Raw genomic sequence first — 13,705 nt, 5'->3', positions numbered from 1 at the left:
CTTTACTTCAACTGAATGAAACTGAAAATACCATTTCACACGACCCATATGGGATATTTAGACTGTATAACTGTTCACGCTACATCTCTTCACTAGTAAAAGAAAGAAAAAATACAAAGAGAAATTTAAAAATGCTGCCAAACAGACAAACAGAACTTGTACAGAGCAAAAGGAAAAACAAACAACAAAAAACAGCTCGTCCTCATGGCAGTTGCAGAGTATATAAAAATGAACCCTGCGATCCGTTCCTGGAATTGAGCTTCAAAAATACAGCAGAACAAGTGTGAGATTTAAATGTCCTCTCACCTAGAGCTGGTCACCTCACATGCATAACAGTGAGCTTCGTTGCAGGAGCAGTTTTGTCTTAGTTGTGAGCTTTTCTTGAGAGCTGAGTTGCATCCAACTCCATTACCACCCATTGAATCACCTCAAAAGTGTAGCAGAGTTGTGATGGGTAACTCATGTTGAAGGAATAAAAAAGGTCCAAACAGCATGGCTACTGCAAAGGTCACGTTATCCAGATCTTGAAGAACAACATCAGAAAAGTCATTGCCTGCCGCATCCTCTGGAGACAGATGTTCATTGTGGTTTTCTCAATCTGTGCAGTGGCCTCAGTCAAGTCCTGGTTAAACACAAAACATTTCTTTAAGATTCCTTTTTAAACTCATCTCTTTTGAATCTACCAGTTCTAATGTTAGAGTAATTTAAACCAATGCAAGCAACATAGTAAATAGCTATAGCCAAAGAGTGGCCTGCCATGCTGCCATTCATGGTCTAACAGAGTTTCTAAGAGAGGGTGAAAAACATAATAATTTCAAATGCTTTACATTAGTTTTTGTTAGAAAGACACCGGCCCATCAGAAATCCAGGCTATGTCACTCAGAAGATGTTAGAATTTAGACTTTCAGCCCCACAATTTGGTTAGCTGTTGGTCAGTTGGTCTTTTTTTTTTTTTTTTTTTTCAAACAAAAGCTAATGTAAATACTGGTGGGATTTTCCTTTGTTCATTAGAATGACAAATTTAAAGTTTTTTCACACTGATGTGACCCCTAATACAGGGGTGGGGGTGGGGCCTCAAGGGCCGGCGGCCGAGTTCACTACCAGGCCTCATGTGAACTTCAAATTATTAAAGAGGACTACTGGTCCTAACCAGTCCAATGAGGATCAAGTGGATAACTAAATGCATTTTTAAAGGTTGCAAATCCACAATCTACTCATAAAACACTCACCATGAACTCCTGCACCAAGATGTTGCAATTGTCTTTCACACAGATGCGGAGCACTTTGATGAGGGACTCCGAGCATTAATGTCATCCTTGACTATTATAACAAAGAAAACAGAGATTTGTGAACTTTTCAGTAGCACAGAAGAAAATGATCCCAGACAAAAACTTAAACCAGTCAACATGCAACACCAGCATCTACAAAGCAATATCAAAAGTTCCTGTTTGACATCAACTTTATGGATATATAGTTTCCAGAACATTTATTTTTAAAAAAAGATAAATTTTTCTCAGTGGGCCAGTAAATGCATGACGAAAATTATGGCATCCTTTTAGTGGAATCATTACTCACAGGTAATAGTTGACGGTTTCAATGGATGTAGCATAAAAATTTTACTGACCTAATGCAATACATATACACTTTGTAGTTAAAGAATTTTAAAGTTCTTACTGTCATAATGGCAGCTACATCCTTTAGCTTTGTGCCCTGTTCCCCCGATCACTTTGCAAACACTTTCAGCAGACTGTCAGAGAGAAACTCAGCTCCGTCAGAAACCTTGACTGCAAAGGCATGGTTGGGATGCACTGGAATGCTGCATTTCATCTAAAATGACATAAAATTATTTTGAAATAACAGCAGGCACTGTGCTTGGTTAATCAGTAATGTTTTGTTGAATAAAAACTGTCTTTCCAGATCTTATGGGATTAAAAAAAATCCAAAGATGTTTGTTTCTGATTTGCAACCCAACAACCCACAAGTTACAACCTCATTTCAGTTCAAGTGTGCATTAATGCGAGTCCAGTAATCACCTTTCTGGCAATACATACAGGTATAAGTTAAATCTATGGCAGATTTTGGATTTCTCAGTTGTATTAATAGGGTGAGTATGCATGCACCTAATAATTATAAAAAACCCATTATAATTATTAAGTTACAGAAACGAAAATAGAATATACTTTCTTACCATAACACCTTGAACCCACAATCCATCAGCTGACTCCTGGTGAAATGCAGAATAGAGGTCGTCTCTCAATGTGCAGCAAAAAAAACAAAAACAAAAGGACAGCAGGTGAGGCCAGGAGGGGTAGGGATGTAAGCTAGCATAATGCCGCTGATGATATTAGCTAAAGCTGTTCAATGTCCAAAATCTCACTAACACCATGGTGCAGTAAATACACAATGTAACTGAAGAGTCAGTTGGCAAATCTATTCACACAGAAAACCAAATTATGTTATGAGTGCCTCGTAATTAGGTTTAATGTGATATTACGGCTCTTGTGCCAAAGACAAATTCAAATGAAAAAGCGCCAATTCTTTGACAACAGATAAAACAGCAAATAAGCTAACGGCTCTTTTTTAGCATGTTACATGGCGACACTCTAGACGTTTAACTACATTTGTCTGAAATATGGTAAATATTAATTCAAAAAATCAAGACATACCAAAAACGCAGAGTTGGCTGCTCGACTTGACTGAGATGGATGCCTTTTTTAAACCACGATCCAAAGCCCGCGAGATGAAATCACGCGTGGTTTCACGAGATTTAACGTTGCTATCTTATTGACTTACTTCACCTGAACATGATATGAACAATTTAATACACCCTTTCTGCATATCATGTAGTTTTTACACTATATAGTTACATTTAACTTTAAAACATGAGGCAATTGTGTTAAATACATGCAAGATGCTTACATAAATCCAAGAGATGGCCAGTCCCTTTTTTTCAGTGAGGGGTGGACCCATATAGACACTCTCCAGTGTTAATTTAACACTGGAGATTTTGCTGTGTGGGTTTTACAGTGCAGGTGTGTACACGAGTGTTCACTGTTCATAGACATAAACTACACCTCTATTGGCTGCTATTTCCAAGCACATTGTGCACTGTCGGTCCTGCTTGCTACACAACAACATTCAATATTTAGTGTTTACTGCTGTTTACACTAGCTAGATTAACGTGATGGTGTTGTGTTTAGTATGTTGCTCTGTTTGTTTTTGCTTGTTTTCTATTCTTTTTCTCTCAACAGGTGATCCAGGAGATTTTTTTTCTCTTCTTTCTCTTTTTAAATGCCCTTTCTCACTGTCCCTCTTCCCTTCTGTTTTTCTTTTCCTTCATCTTTCTTTCTCGCTTTCCTATCCCTCAGTCATGTCTGTCCCGTCTGTAACAACTGAAAAAATAAATAAATAAATAAATCAAAAAGACACACTGCAAACCAAAAAAACAACAACAAGACACCAGAGCCTATCAGGAAAACTTCAAGATGAAGCTAAAAACTAGTGAGTGGACCTTTGATTAAAGAATTTCTACCAAACTACAACTGCAGCTGAACAAATGAGCTTTTGGTGGAACTTTACACTCTGAAATATTGAAAGGTTTAAAGGATGAGACAGCTCAGCACAGCATGTTATTAACTTCACACATGAAGTGGTTCAGTCCAGTCAGTCTTAAGTTTTGCAGCCACCGTCCACATCCTGCTTCTTTGACTGGTCGTCACGGTAACTCTGGACTTTCCTCCAACGAATCCTGAAGTCTGTCAGTCCTTCTGACAGCATGAGGCCTGACAGCTGGACAAAATGTGCAGATGATGAAAAACATGAAGCATAGTTTGAACTTGTGTCAAGTTTGTGTTGGTGACTGAACTGCTGACCTGCTGTGAAACCTGCTGCTGGATCTCTGTGCTGTGCATGTCTGCCTCTGACTGAAGCTTCATTTTCACCACTGTTTGCTTTGTCACTGCTAAAAATGAACCACATATAAAAACACAAACATTAGTGTTTTACATGATGACAGGATCTTACAGTGTTTGCATTCTGGACCTCACCTCTGAAACAGAAAACAAAGTGTCTGCTGGTACAGGAGCCATCAGCCCATTCCCCTGTCATTAAATACATTGGTGCACAGTACTCTGAATTTCCATTATCAGGCTGACCAGACCACCAGTTAGTGAATGTGGAGGTTGTGTTGTCAGACCAGGGGGACCAGGGATCCCTGTAGAGACCAATCCACACATACTGAACCCCTGATCCCTTCAAAGTGAGCGTGATGTTGGATTTCTCCTCTTTGCTTCTTATACTGGTCAGGTCTGTGTGGTATGTCCTGCAGTACGACTGAGCCTCTGACCAGGAGCGACTCTCCATCACTAAGATGTAACTTGTACTGCTGGCTGTGAAAGATTAAAAACTTTTTTAGAACATGCACATAATATGAAAAAATAAATCTCATAAAAATCTAGAGATAAGTAGGGCAACAAATCTTTTTTCCTACCATTGTAACACAGGAAAGGGTAAGAAGCTCCACAGGGTCTATCATCCATCTGTGTTTGTCCCTGAAGAGCCACACAGTATTCCTTTGCATTTGCACAGTTTGGTTGGCCGTTAGCCCAGATCAAAAATTCATGTGTGCTGCCAACATAAAAAAGTTTTCCCTCCATGGACCACTTCCAGCTGTAACGATCATCATAGAGCCCTAACCAAGCCCAGTTATCGATCCTTGGTGCCATTGAGAAAAGCAGTTGGTTGATGTTGCTGTTGTAGATGGTGACCAAGTCAGTGAAGTGTTCTCTGCAGTAACTCTGAGCTTCAGTCCAGGTCATTTTCTGGTTCACAAAGTGGTATTCTCTGGAGTGGGGAGGAAGAGTGGAAAGTCCCCCTGAGAAAAATAAAACAAAGGTTTTTATTGCGGAAACTGTACTCCTGGGTGAATCACTGAAAAAGACAAATTTACAAAAATAAAAAGTATAACCATTTAAATAGTCAAACTATATGGAGACTAGCCAGAGGTGGGAAGTTACAAGGTAACTTACAAACATAAAAGACAGTCCTGTGCTGTGTCTATCACCAGGGCTTACCCCACACTGTCATCCTCCTGTACCAGGAGGAAATTATGATAAAGTAGATTCTACTTCTTGTAAATGTAACTCAATGTTTCTTGGTGGAGTCTGTGAGAGTGACATTGTAGAAGTGGTGAGTAAATTCAAGAGTAAAAAATCCATGGATTGTGACGACCTTGACATGTCACTAATTCAGCCGTTAACATATATTCGTAACAAATCATTTCAAACTGGAATTTTTCCAGATAAAATGAAAATTGCCAAAGTGATCCCACTATATAAAACTGGTGATAAACAGATTGTGTCAAACTATAGACCGGTATCTTTACTGCCTCAGTTTTCAAAGATTCTTGAAAAACTATTTGCAAACAAACTAGATTCTTTTATTGATAAATCTGATTTATTGAATGATCATCAGTATGGGTTCAGAAGAAATCGCTCAGCATCTCTAGCTGTGATGGAATTTATTGAAAATATTGCAACAGCTGTGGATGAAAAACAGTTTGGAATTGGTGTGTTTATTGATTTACGTAAAGCCTTTGATACGATAGATCATTCTTTACTTTTACAGAAGTGTGAAAGGTATGGCTTAAAAGGTGTTGTACAATTTTGGTTAAATAGTTACTTGAATAATAGGTTCCAATATGTGAGTATTAATAACATGAAATCTAAACTTAGAAAAGTAACTTGTGGAGTTCCGCAAGGATCTGTTTTGGGACCTAAGTTATTTTTACTTTATATAAATGATATTTGTACAGCCAGTGATACTTTAAAATATGTGATGTTTGCTGATGATACAAACTTATTTGGCTCTGGAAAAGACATAAAGAAATTACTGAAAACAGTGGAAACAGAACTCATGAAGTTAAATAGATGGTTTGTATTTAATAAACTATCATTGAATGAAAGTAAAACAAAATTTATGTTATTTGGAGGTAGTAAAAGTAATATTAAAGCAAAATTGAATTTAAATAATGTTGAAATTGAAAGAGTATATGAGACAAAATTTTTAGGAGTAATTATTGATGATAAACTTTGTTGGAAGCCCCACATAGAACATGTGAAACAAAAATTATCCAAGTCTATTTCTATTCTTTATAAAACAAAAGATTTTTTGAATAAGAACTGCCTTTATTTATTGTATACTTCCCTTTGTTTGCCTTATATGACCTACTGTGCAGAAATTTGGGGGAACACATACAAAACATATTTGGATTCAATATTTAAATTGCAAAAAAGAGCTATTAGAATAATAAATAAAGTTGGATATAGGGAGTCCACCAACCAGTTTTTTGTAGGATCATCTATGTTAAAATTCATGGACATTATATATTCTAAAACTTTAGAAATGATATATCGTGTGATGAAAAAGAATGTTCCAATTTGTATTTTAAGTATGTTTCAACTAAGAGATGGAAAATGTGATTTAAGGGGGTCTTATAAGTTTGAAATGCCTAAAATGAGAACCAATGTTAAGTATAGATGTGTGTCAGTTTTGGGAGTGAAATTATGGAATGGACTTAATGATGAACTGAAGATGTGTTTTTCTTTGTCATTCTTCAGGAAGATTTTAAAAATTAGTATTATAAAAGGTTATAGAAATTTGGTTTGTTAAAATTTTTTTGTGTTGATTTAATTTCTTGATTTATCATTGATTTCTTTTCAAACTGTTATACAACTTATTTATCAATGCTATTTATTTTCTTGGTTAAGGATTTGATTATTTCTATGGGGGTAAGGGATAGGATAAGTATAAGCCATAAGGCTTCAGCCTATTCCTTTTTCGGTTTCTGTTTGAGTACTTTTATGTAAAATTATAATCTGTTGTTGTTGTTGACTGAAATAAAAATTTCAATTCAATTCAATTCAAATCGCTTGCTCATATGGGGTCATGTGATTGTTGGGTTTTTGTCTGTGTATTATTGTAGGGTCTACTTTACAATATAAAGCACACTGACAACAGAAAATAGAGCATTGTTTTTAATTCTCTCCTCTGCTTTGTGTTCAAGCTGAGGACATTAATTAGAATTAAAATTAATATTAGACTAATATTATTTTATTATTATTTTATTATAGCACAAGGCAAAAACTGGTAGAAATGTCCTCCAAACTGTACATTAGGAGTACATGTCAGAGTCTAAACATTTTCTTTACTTTTACTAGAGTAAAGTAGTTCAATCACCGCTCCAACTTTTACCAGATTATTTTTAAACATACGTATCTGTATTTGTACTTAGCTGCAGAATAACTATATGACTGTTTTGGCATCTCTGTGGCTAACATATAATAATTAATGTGAATGTATTGTTCTTTTAATCTTTATTATTATTATTTTTAAATTTTATTATCTATTCGGTACGTTTTTTGGACTTCTACTACTTCAAAATCGTTCAACTTAGAAAAACCATTCAAACACTGTTAGATTCCTCTTCTTTTGGACATGTGTGCTTCTATTTTCCCCTTTTTTACATTTATATTTTTAAATTTATTCAACTTTATTCAAAAAAATTATAATGTATTTCAATGGGGAGATCCTTCAAATTCTCCTTCAACTCATTCCTCTTTCAACTCTAACTACTTCCACATATGTTGACCTAGAGCCACCATTCAAACTTTAAAACGAAGTAAGTAAGTAAGTAAGTAAGTAAGTAAAGTTTATTTATTAAGCAATTTTCACAGACAGACAGTCACAAAGCGCTGTACACAAATATTAAAATAAACAATAAAATCAATAGACATTATACACAATGTAAAAGATCAAATGTAAATAATGTAGAAAATATAAAATATGTAGATCAACAAAAGGCTTGTTTGAACAGAAAAGTTTTTAACTGTTTTTTAAAAGAATCCACAGAGTCAAGCAAACGTAATTGTAGTGGTAAACTGTTCCACAGCCTTGGTGCAACAGACTGAAAGGCTCTCTCCCCTTTTGTCTTCAGTCGTGTACGGGGAACAACTCAGAGACTCTGAGTCTGTGAGCGGAGATGATGAGCAGCAGTGTATTTTATAAGAAGCTTGGATAAATAATCTGGGGCCATTTAGTGCTCCGTATGTTAAAACAAGAATTTTAAAGCGAATTCTAAACTCTATCGGGAGCCAATGTAAAGAATATAAGATTTGTTTGTTTTTCTTTCTTTCTTCCCCTCTTTCTCACCGTCTCTTCTCCCCTCTGTTTTTCTTTATCTCCCTCTCTTTCTTTCATTCTTTCTCCCTGTCCTATCCCCCAGTCATGTCTGTCCCGTTTGTAGCAACCGAAAGTAAAATAAATACATAATTATAATAAAGGTAAATCAAATGGACTAATATGGCAAGGCCATGATGATCCACTTGGTAAAATAAATCCGCTTGGCATCTTTCTTGGCCTTAAGACAACAATTCTGATGGCTAAAGATCCAAATGAGACAAAAAAAAAAAAAAGAATATAAGATGGGAGTGATGTGAACACGCTTGGTAGAGCGAGTTAGTAGTCTGGCTGCTGCGTTTTGTATTGCCTGGAGGCGAGAGAGAGATGATTTATCCAAGCTAGTAAACAGGGAATTACAGTAATCTAAGCGTGATGACACAAATGCATGAATGAGTTTTTCCAGTTCCGCTGAGGAAACCATATGTAGCAGTTTAGAGATGTTTCTTAAATGATAGAAACAGGAACGAGACAAAGATTTTACATGAGAGTCAAGGCCCAGAGAAGAGTCAAATATTACTCCAAGATTTCGAATATTTGACTTGACAGAAGGACAGAAAGAGACAAGAACCTGACTGCTTTTAGAATGTAGCTTAGGAGGAGCTATGATCATGGTCTCGGTCTTGTTAGTATTTAGAACAAGGTAGTTGCTTGAAAGCCAATCAGAAACCTGGGTTAAGCACTGGACTAGGGTGGACAGCCTATCCAGCTGATGAGGCTGAATGTCATCAGCATAAAAATGATAAGACAGGTCGCTAAAAGATTGAATGATACCAGCTAAAGGAAGCATGTAAAAAGAAAATAGTAATGGACCTAAAACTGAACCCTGTGGGACACCACAGGTCAGGGCAGCAATGTCAGAGGTGAACCTGTCAGCCCTAACAGAAAAGGTCCTGTCTGATAAATATGAAGAAAACCAGTCTAGGGCAGAGCCAGATATACCAGCCAAAACCTTGAGCCTGTTAAGTAGGATTTTGTGGTCGATGGTGTCAAAGGCTGCATAAAGATCAAGCAAAATGATCACAGAACAATTCCCTGTGTCAGATGCCATTAATAGATCATTATAGACTCTTAAAAGAGCGGTCTCCGTAGAGTGCTGCCTTCGAAAGCCAGACTGAAAAGGGTCAAGAATGTGTAATTTACATAATAGAGACCTGAACTGATTTTCAGCAATTTTTTCAAGTAATTTACTTAAAAATGGCAATTTTGAAATAGGTTGGTAATCACTAGCAGAGCTAGAATCAAGATTCTGTTTTTTTTTTAACCGAGGAGTTACCTCAGCATGTTTAAAATAAGATGGAGCACAGCCTTGCCTCAGTGAACTCTTAATGATGGATAGTAATTGTAGGAGTGTTTAGCTGAATTTAGAGTTTAGAAATGTGTTAACATAGAATGTAGAACTATTGTAGAGACACTGCCCTTAAAGTAATAAATGTGTCGTGAACTTAGGAGTAGAGTGTAGGAGACCTCCCCCCACTGAGTGGAAATTCCCCAGAGGATGTTTGGGGTAGGGGTCTCAACATTTGTAACTGGATAACTGTGGTCTGGAAGGGAAAGGTTTTATGACCTCTAGGGAGTTACCTATACCCACAGTGTTTTAACTGTCACGCACACACATCCACACGCACACTCACTCATGTGCACACACATACACACAGGTATGCGTACACAGGCACACACGAGCACTCACATAGACACATGGGAACGCGCACATGTAGGCATTCATGTGCTCGTGCACATAGACACAGACAGCGTTTGCAGCACATCGTAGGGGGTTTTATGATGGGGTCGCTTCTATAAAGCTGGCTGAAACTAACAAAGGGGTGAAGATTTTTGCAGAGGGACACCGGCCTCATCTTCCCTTCTAGAAGTGCATGCTTAAATGAAGAAGAGTAAAGATAAATGAAGATGAGTAAAGATGAATAAAGATTTTGTGAAAATGACTACTGAGTCCGGTGCCATCTCTGGATGCTCGAGGAATAAAAAGAACCGAGGTAAAACTGATTTCGTAACATAATGTAGGACCAATGCTGGTGATAGACCCGGACAGGACAGAGTGAGGTAATATATCTACAGAGCATGATGAGGATTTCATTTTACCTAAAACTATAATTAAGTAATTTGGTGTGATTGGAGAAAAGGAGGTAAATGATCCAAGACAGCAAGGGGTATCTTCATAAGGGGAGGCACTTGAGGAAATTTTGGATTTCAAGTCCATCACCTTATTTACAAAGTAATTAAGGAAAGTGTTACAATCTTCATCAGAAAGCAACAGAGCATGCTGGGTTGGAGGAGAAACAATACTGTTGATGGTATCAAATAGAATTCTTGAATTATTTTTATGACGATTTATAAGATTATTGAAGTAAGAAGATTTGGCCTCTTTGACTGACTCATTATATAGGTAAAGTAGTTCTTTAAAGTGCTCACGATGGACAGTCAGAACAGTGGACTTCCACAGACGCTTTGCTTTTCAATAGGAGCGTCGAAGACCACGAGTCTGATTATTTAACCATGGTGTGCGGGAACTAACAGAGCAATAACTGGTTTTGAAAGGAGCAACCTGATTTAGAATGGCAAGCCAGTGTTCATTAAAAAATTAGTTAAAAGCTCAACCTCGTTAGAGGAACTTTTAAAATTAAAAAGAGAGTAAAACTCAGAAATTATAGAGTCGTCAATAAAGCGCCTGCGCCTAGTAGAACCTTGAGGATGGGACTCTGAATTAACAGATACAGTAAAAGACTGACTTATGGTCACTAAAAACAGCTTCATTTAAATTCATGCGGTCAAGGGAAACACCACAGGTGAAGACCAAGTCCAGAGTGTGCCCAGCCCTATGAGTAGGCCCTGCTACATGCTGAACAAAGTTGAAAGAGTCCATAATGCTCAGGAACTCCTTAGTGGTACTGTTTGTTGAGTCATCCACGTGAATGTTGAAATCTCCAACGATGATAACCTTACCCATTTTAATAGTGGAAGTTAAAAAGTCTTGTAGGTCTGACAAAAAAGACGCAGCAGACCCAGGTGGACGATACATTAAAATGCCGTATATGGGCTGTTCTCTTCCGTTTTTTATCATAAGCATCTCAAAAGAGTTGTAGCAGCTTGAAGAAATCATCTGGCATAAAAAAAAAGTCTTTTTAAAAATTACAGCTGTTCCACCTCCTCGTCCAGATATCCGAGGTGCACAGACAAATGAACAGTCAGCGGGACAAAGCTCTAAAAGATGTGAGACTTCATTCTCACGTTGCCACGTCTCAGAGATAAACATGAAGTCAAGCTTCTCAGAGCAGAACAAGTCATTTAAAATATAAGACTTATTGGCGATTGAGTGGGCATTAATTAACATCCATTTAAGGCTGCGACTCACCAGGACAGGGGTAGAGTTTCCAAGGACAGAGTCTGCGCTATGCGGTAAGCCGCGCAGCAAAACAGGGTTCCTGCCGCGATGAGGCTTGGCTTTCAGTTTCAAGTTTCAAGTTTCAGCCGAATCTCACCGGTAGAAACCCAGGTAGCAACCCAGGAATAGAGCCCCCGAAGGTCCATCTCTTTCCGAAGACGATGGAGGAGGACGTGAAGGCCGACTCGCTTCCCCCGCTCCGACGAGGTCTCTGAAGCAAAAATTTGCTAACCGGCAAGAGTGGAGGTAGACCGGGTGCTGCGTCGCGCTCTAACGGCAGTAGGAAAACAGCCTCGTTTCGTTGACTCTGAAAGCTATCCATTGCAGATTTGATCGCTAGCAACGCATGACGATCATAAATCCGAAGGGAGGTGACACCAAAAAAAACTGTAACAAAAACACTTGCATAGCATATAAAAAAAACAAACACATGGACATTGAAACTATTCAACTTGTATTTATCTTTTCAATATCTATTATACTTTTTCTTCAGTTCCAGTTTAAGTTTCATCCTTTTTTTCAGCCGTTTCAGAGTTTATAATGGGTGTGTATGGGACGGAATGTTGGCGCTAGATTGAGACAGCTCAACTGCTAGAGTGAGAGGAGGGGGGGTGGGAATTTATCTTAAAATCTTTTCTTAAAACTGTTGCTGTGTCCACAATGTTCGCTCTGCAGCCATCATTTTACCCTCAAAACGTCGGCATCGCTGTTGTAACGTGCGGTGGAAATGAAGCCAGCCGCGGAGGTGTGCAGGTGGATAGCGAATGGGCAACAGCTTCTGACTTTCCAAAAAGTACTCATTTATTTACAATATCAAAAATAAAAGTGCTACCTCTACCACACATTACTAAAGAGCACACTAGTCCGCGTACACATGGGAGCATCCATTACAGGAGGAGTGCGAAGAAGAACAAAAAGAAGGTGACACCAGTCGTGAGACAGGAGGCGCCGCCATGTGGTGATACACTGCATTACAATAGCAACTGTTACACTGTCCGCTATGGAACGCCAGGACTGCCATAATGAATTAATTAAATACACCATTAAATAATTAATTAAATGTGGAAATAATTAATTAATTACATGTGTCGTAAATATTTATGTAATTAATTATTTCTGATTTTAATTAATTATTGCCACATTTAATTAATTAATTTAATTAATTGCTAAATACGGGACAGACTTGACTGGGGAAAAGAAAGGGGAGAAAGAAAGGGGGAAAGAAAAACAGCAGATGAGAGGGACGGGGATAAAGGGCAAAAAACAAAAACCAACAAGCTACATTCTCGCCTTAAAATTTCTTAAAAGTTTATTTTGTGACCCAGAAAGAGTAATATTAAAAATAAGTAGCTGCCGCCATTGTTGGAAACTGGAATTGGCTGGGCCGTGCTATGAATTACACGGCCTATCCCAGGAGAAAAACAGCTAAAAGCAGATACATAATGATCCCTAATGAAGATGAAGTTTATTAGAGTTACTCTTATAGGAAAAACTGCAAAGATTTTCAATAAATCAAAAATCTAAATGTGAAAAAAATAAAGAACTTACAATTAAAATGAATGCAGGCATAGTGGTATCAGAAAATGAAGAGTTTATCTGTCCTTGTGTTAAATGTGTTAATAAATATTTCATTAAAAAATTAACATGTAATCTGATTACCCAAATGACATCACTTTATCTTATTATGATCAGCTATATTTCAAATGTTTAAGATATTAATATCACAGACCTGAGAGCAGCAGGATGAGCAGTAAACAGGTTTCTTCCATTCTTGGCATCTGTATAACAGATATAGTGAACATTATTATTGTACCATAATTATTATCACCAATTTTAACATTCATTATCTCCAGTAAAACAAGTTGTCCTTATAATAGGTTTCTTAGTATCAAGTTTGGTGCACATGTCTAAATTAATTATATGCAATACTGTTTGAATATTTAAAATCTATAATTAAGAAATCTTTAGTCTGGACACAATTGGACACCCAAAACGTGAGTGTCTATTTCAAAATGTTTAAATCAGAGAAATAAATTAATTACAACTTACCCGACAACTGTCAAATTAGGA

The 13,705-nt window shown here is 37.3% G+C and overlaps 1 protein-coding gene and 1 long non-coding RNA gene across 3 annotated transcripts; both read right to left on the bottom strand.

Moving 5' to 3' along the window:
* Nucleotides 1–275: 275 nt before the first annotated feature.
* On the bottom strand, nucleotides 276–2,956 carry LOC147333822 (uncharacterized). 2 transcript variants are annotated; one of them, XR_015125967.1, is made up of 5 exons: nucleotides 2,920–2,956; nucleotides 2,189–2,798; nucleotides 1,675–1,827; nucleotides 1,230–1,320; nucleotides 276–622 (listed from the first exon to the last, which is right to left on the bottom strand). It is a non-coding gene; the product is annotated as an uncharacterized LOC147333822 (long non-coding RNA). The 2 variants fall into 2 exon arrangements; XR_015125965.1 differs by having other exon boundaries at nucleotides 2,189–2,948.
* A 747-nt stretch (nucleotides 2,957–3,703) lies between these two features.
* On the bottom strand, nucleotides 3,704–13,479 carry LOC147333821 (macrophage mannose receptor 1-like). The gene is made up of 4 exons (XM_086270881.1): nucleotides 13,365–13,479; nucleotides 4,490–4,873; nucleotides 4,047–4,388; nucleotides 3,704–3,961 (listed from the first exon to the last, which is right to left on the bottom strand). The coding sequence occupies exons 1-4, from the start codon at nucleotides 13,477–13,479 to the stop codon at nucleotides 3,759–3,761; spliced, it is 1,044 nt and encodes a 347-aa protein (XP_086127007.1). The 3' UTR covers nucleotides 3,704–3,758.
* Between the last annotated feature and the right edge of the window lie 226 nt (nucleotides 13,480–13,705).

Source organism: Aulonocara sp. 'chitande type north' Nkhata Bay, linkage group LG3, assembly GCF_057382095.1.
Source record: "Aulonocara sp. 'chitande type north' Nkhata Bay isolate Kocher_YH1m ecotype deep benthic linkage group LG3, A_spYH_male_GT1.1, whole genome shotgun sequence".
NCBI classification, from domain to species: Eukaryota; Metazoa; Chordata; class Actinopteri; order Cichliformes; family Cichlidae; genus Aulonocara; species Aulonocara sp. 'chitande type north' Nkhata Bay.
The sequence above is the reverse complement of the archived record's forward strand: the minus strand, read 5'-3'. Positions and strand labels throughout refer to the sequence as shown.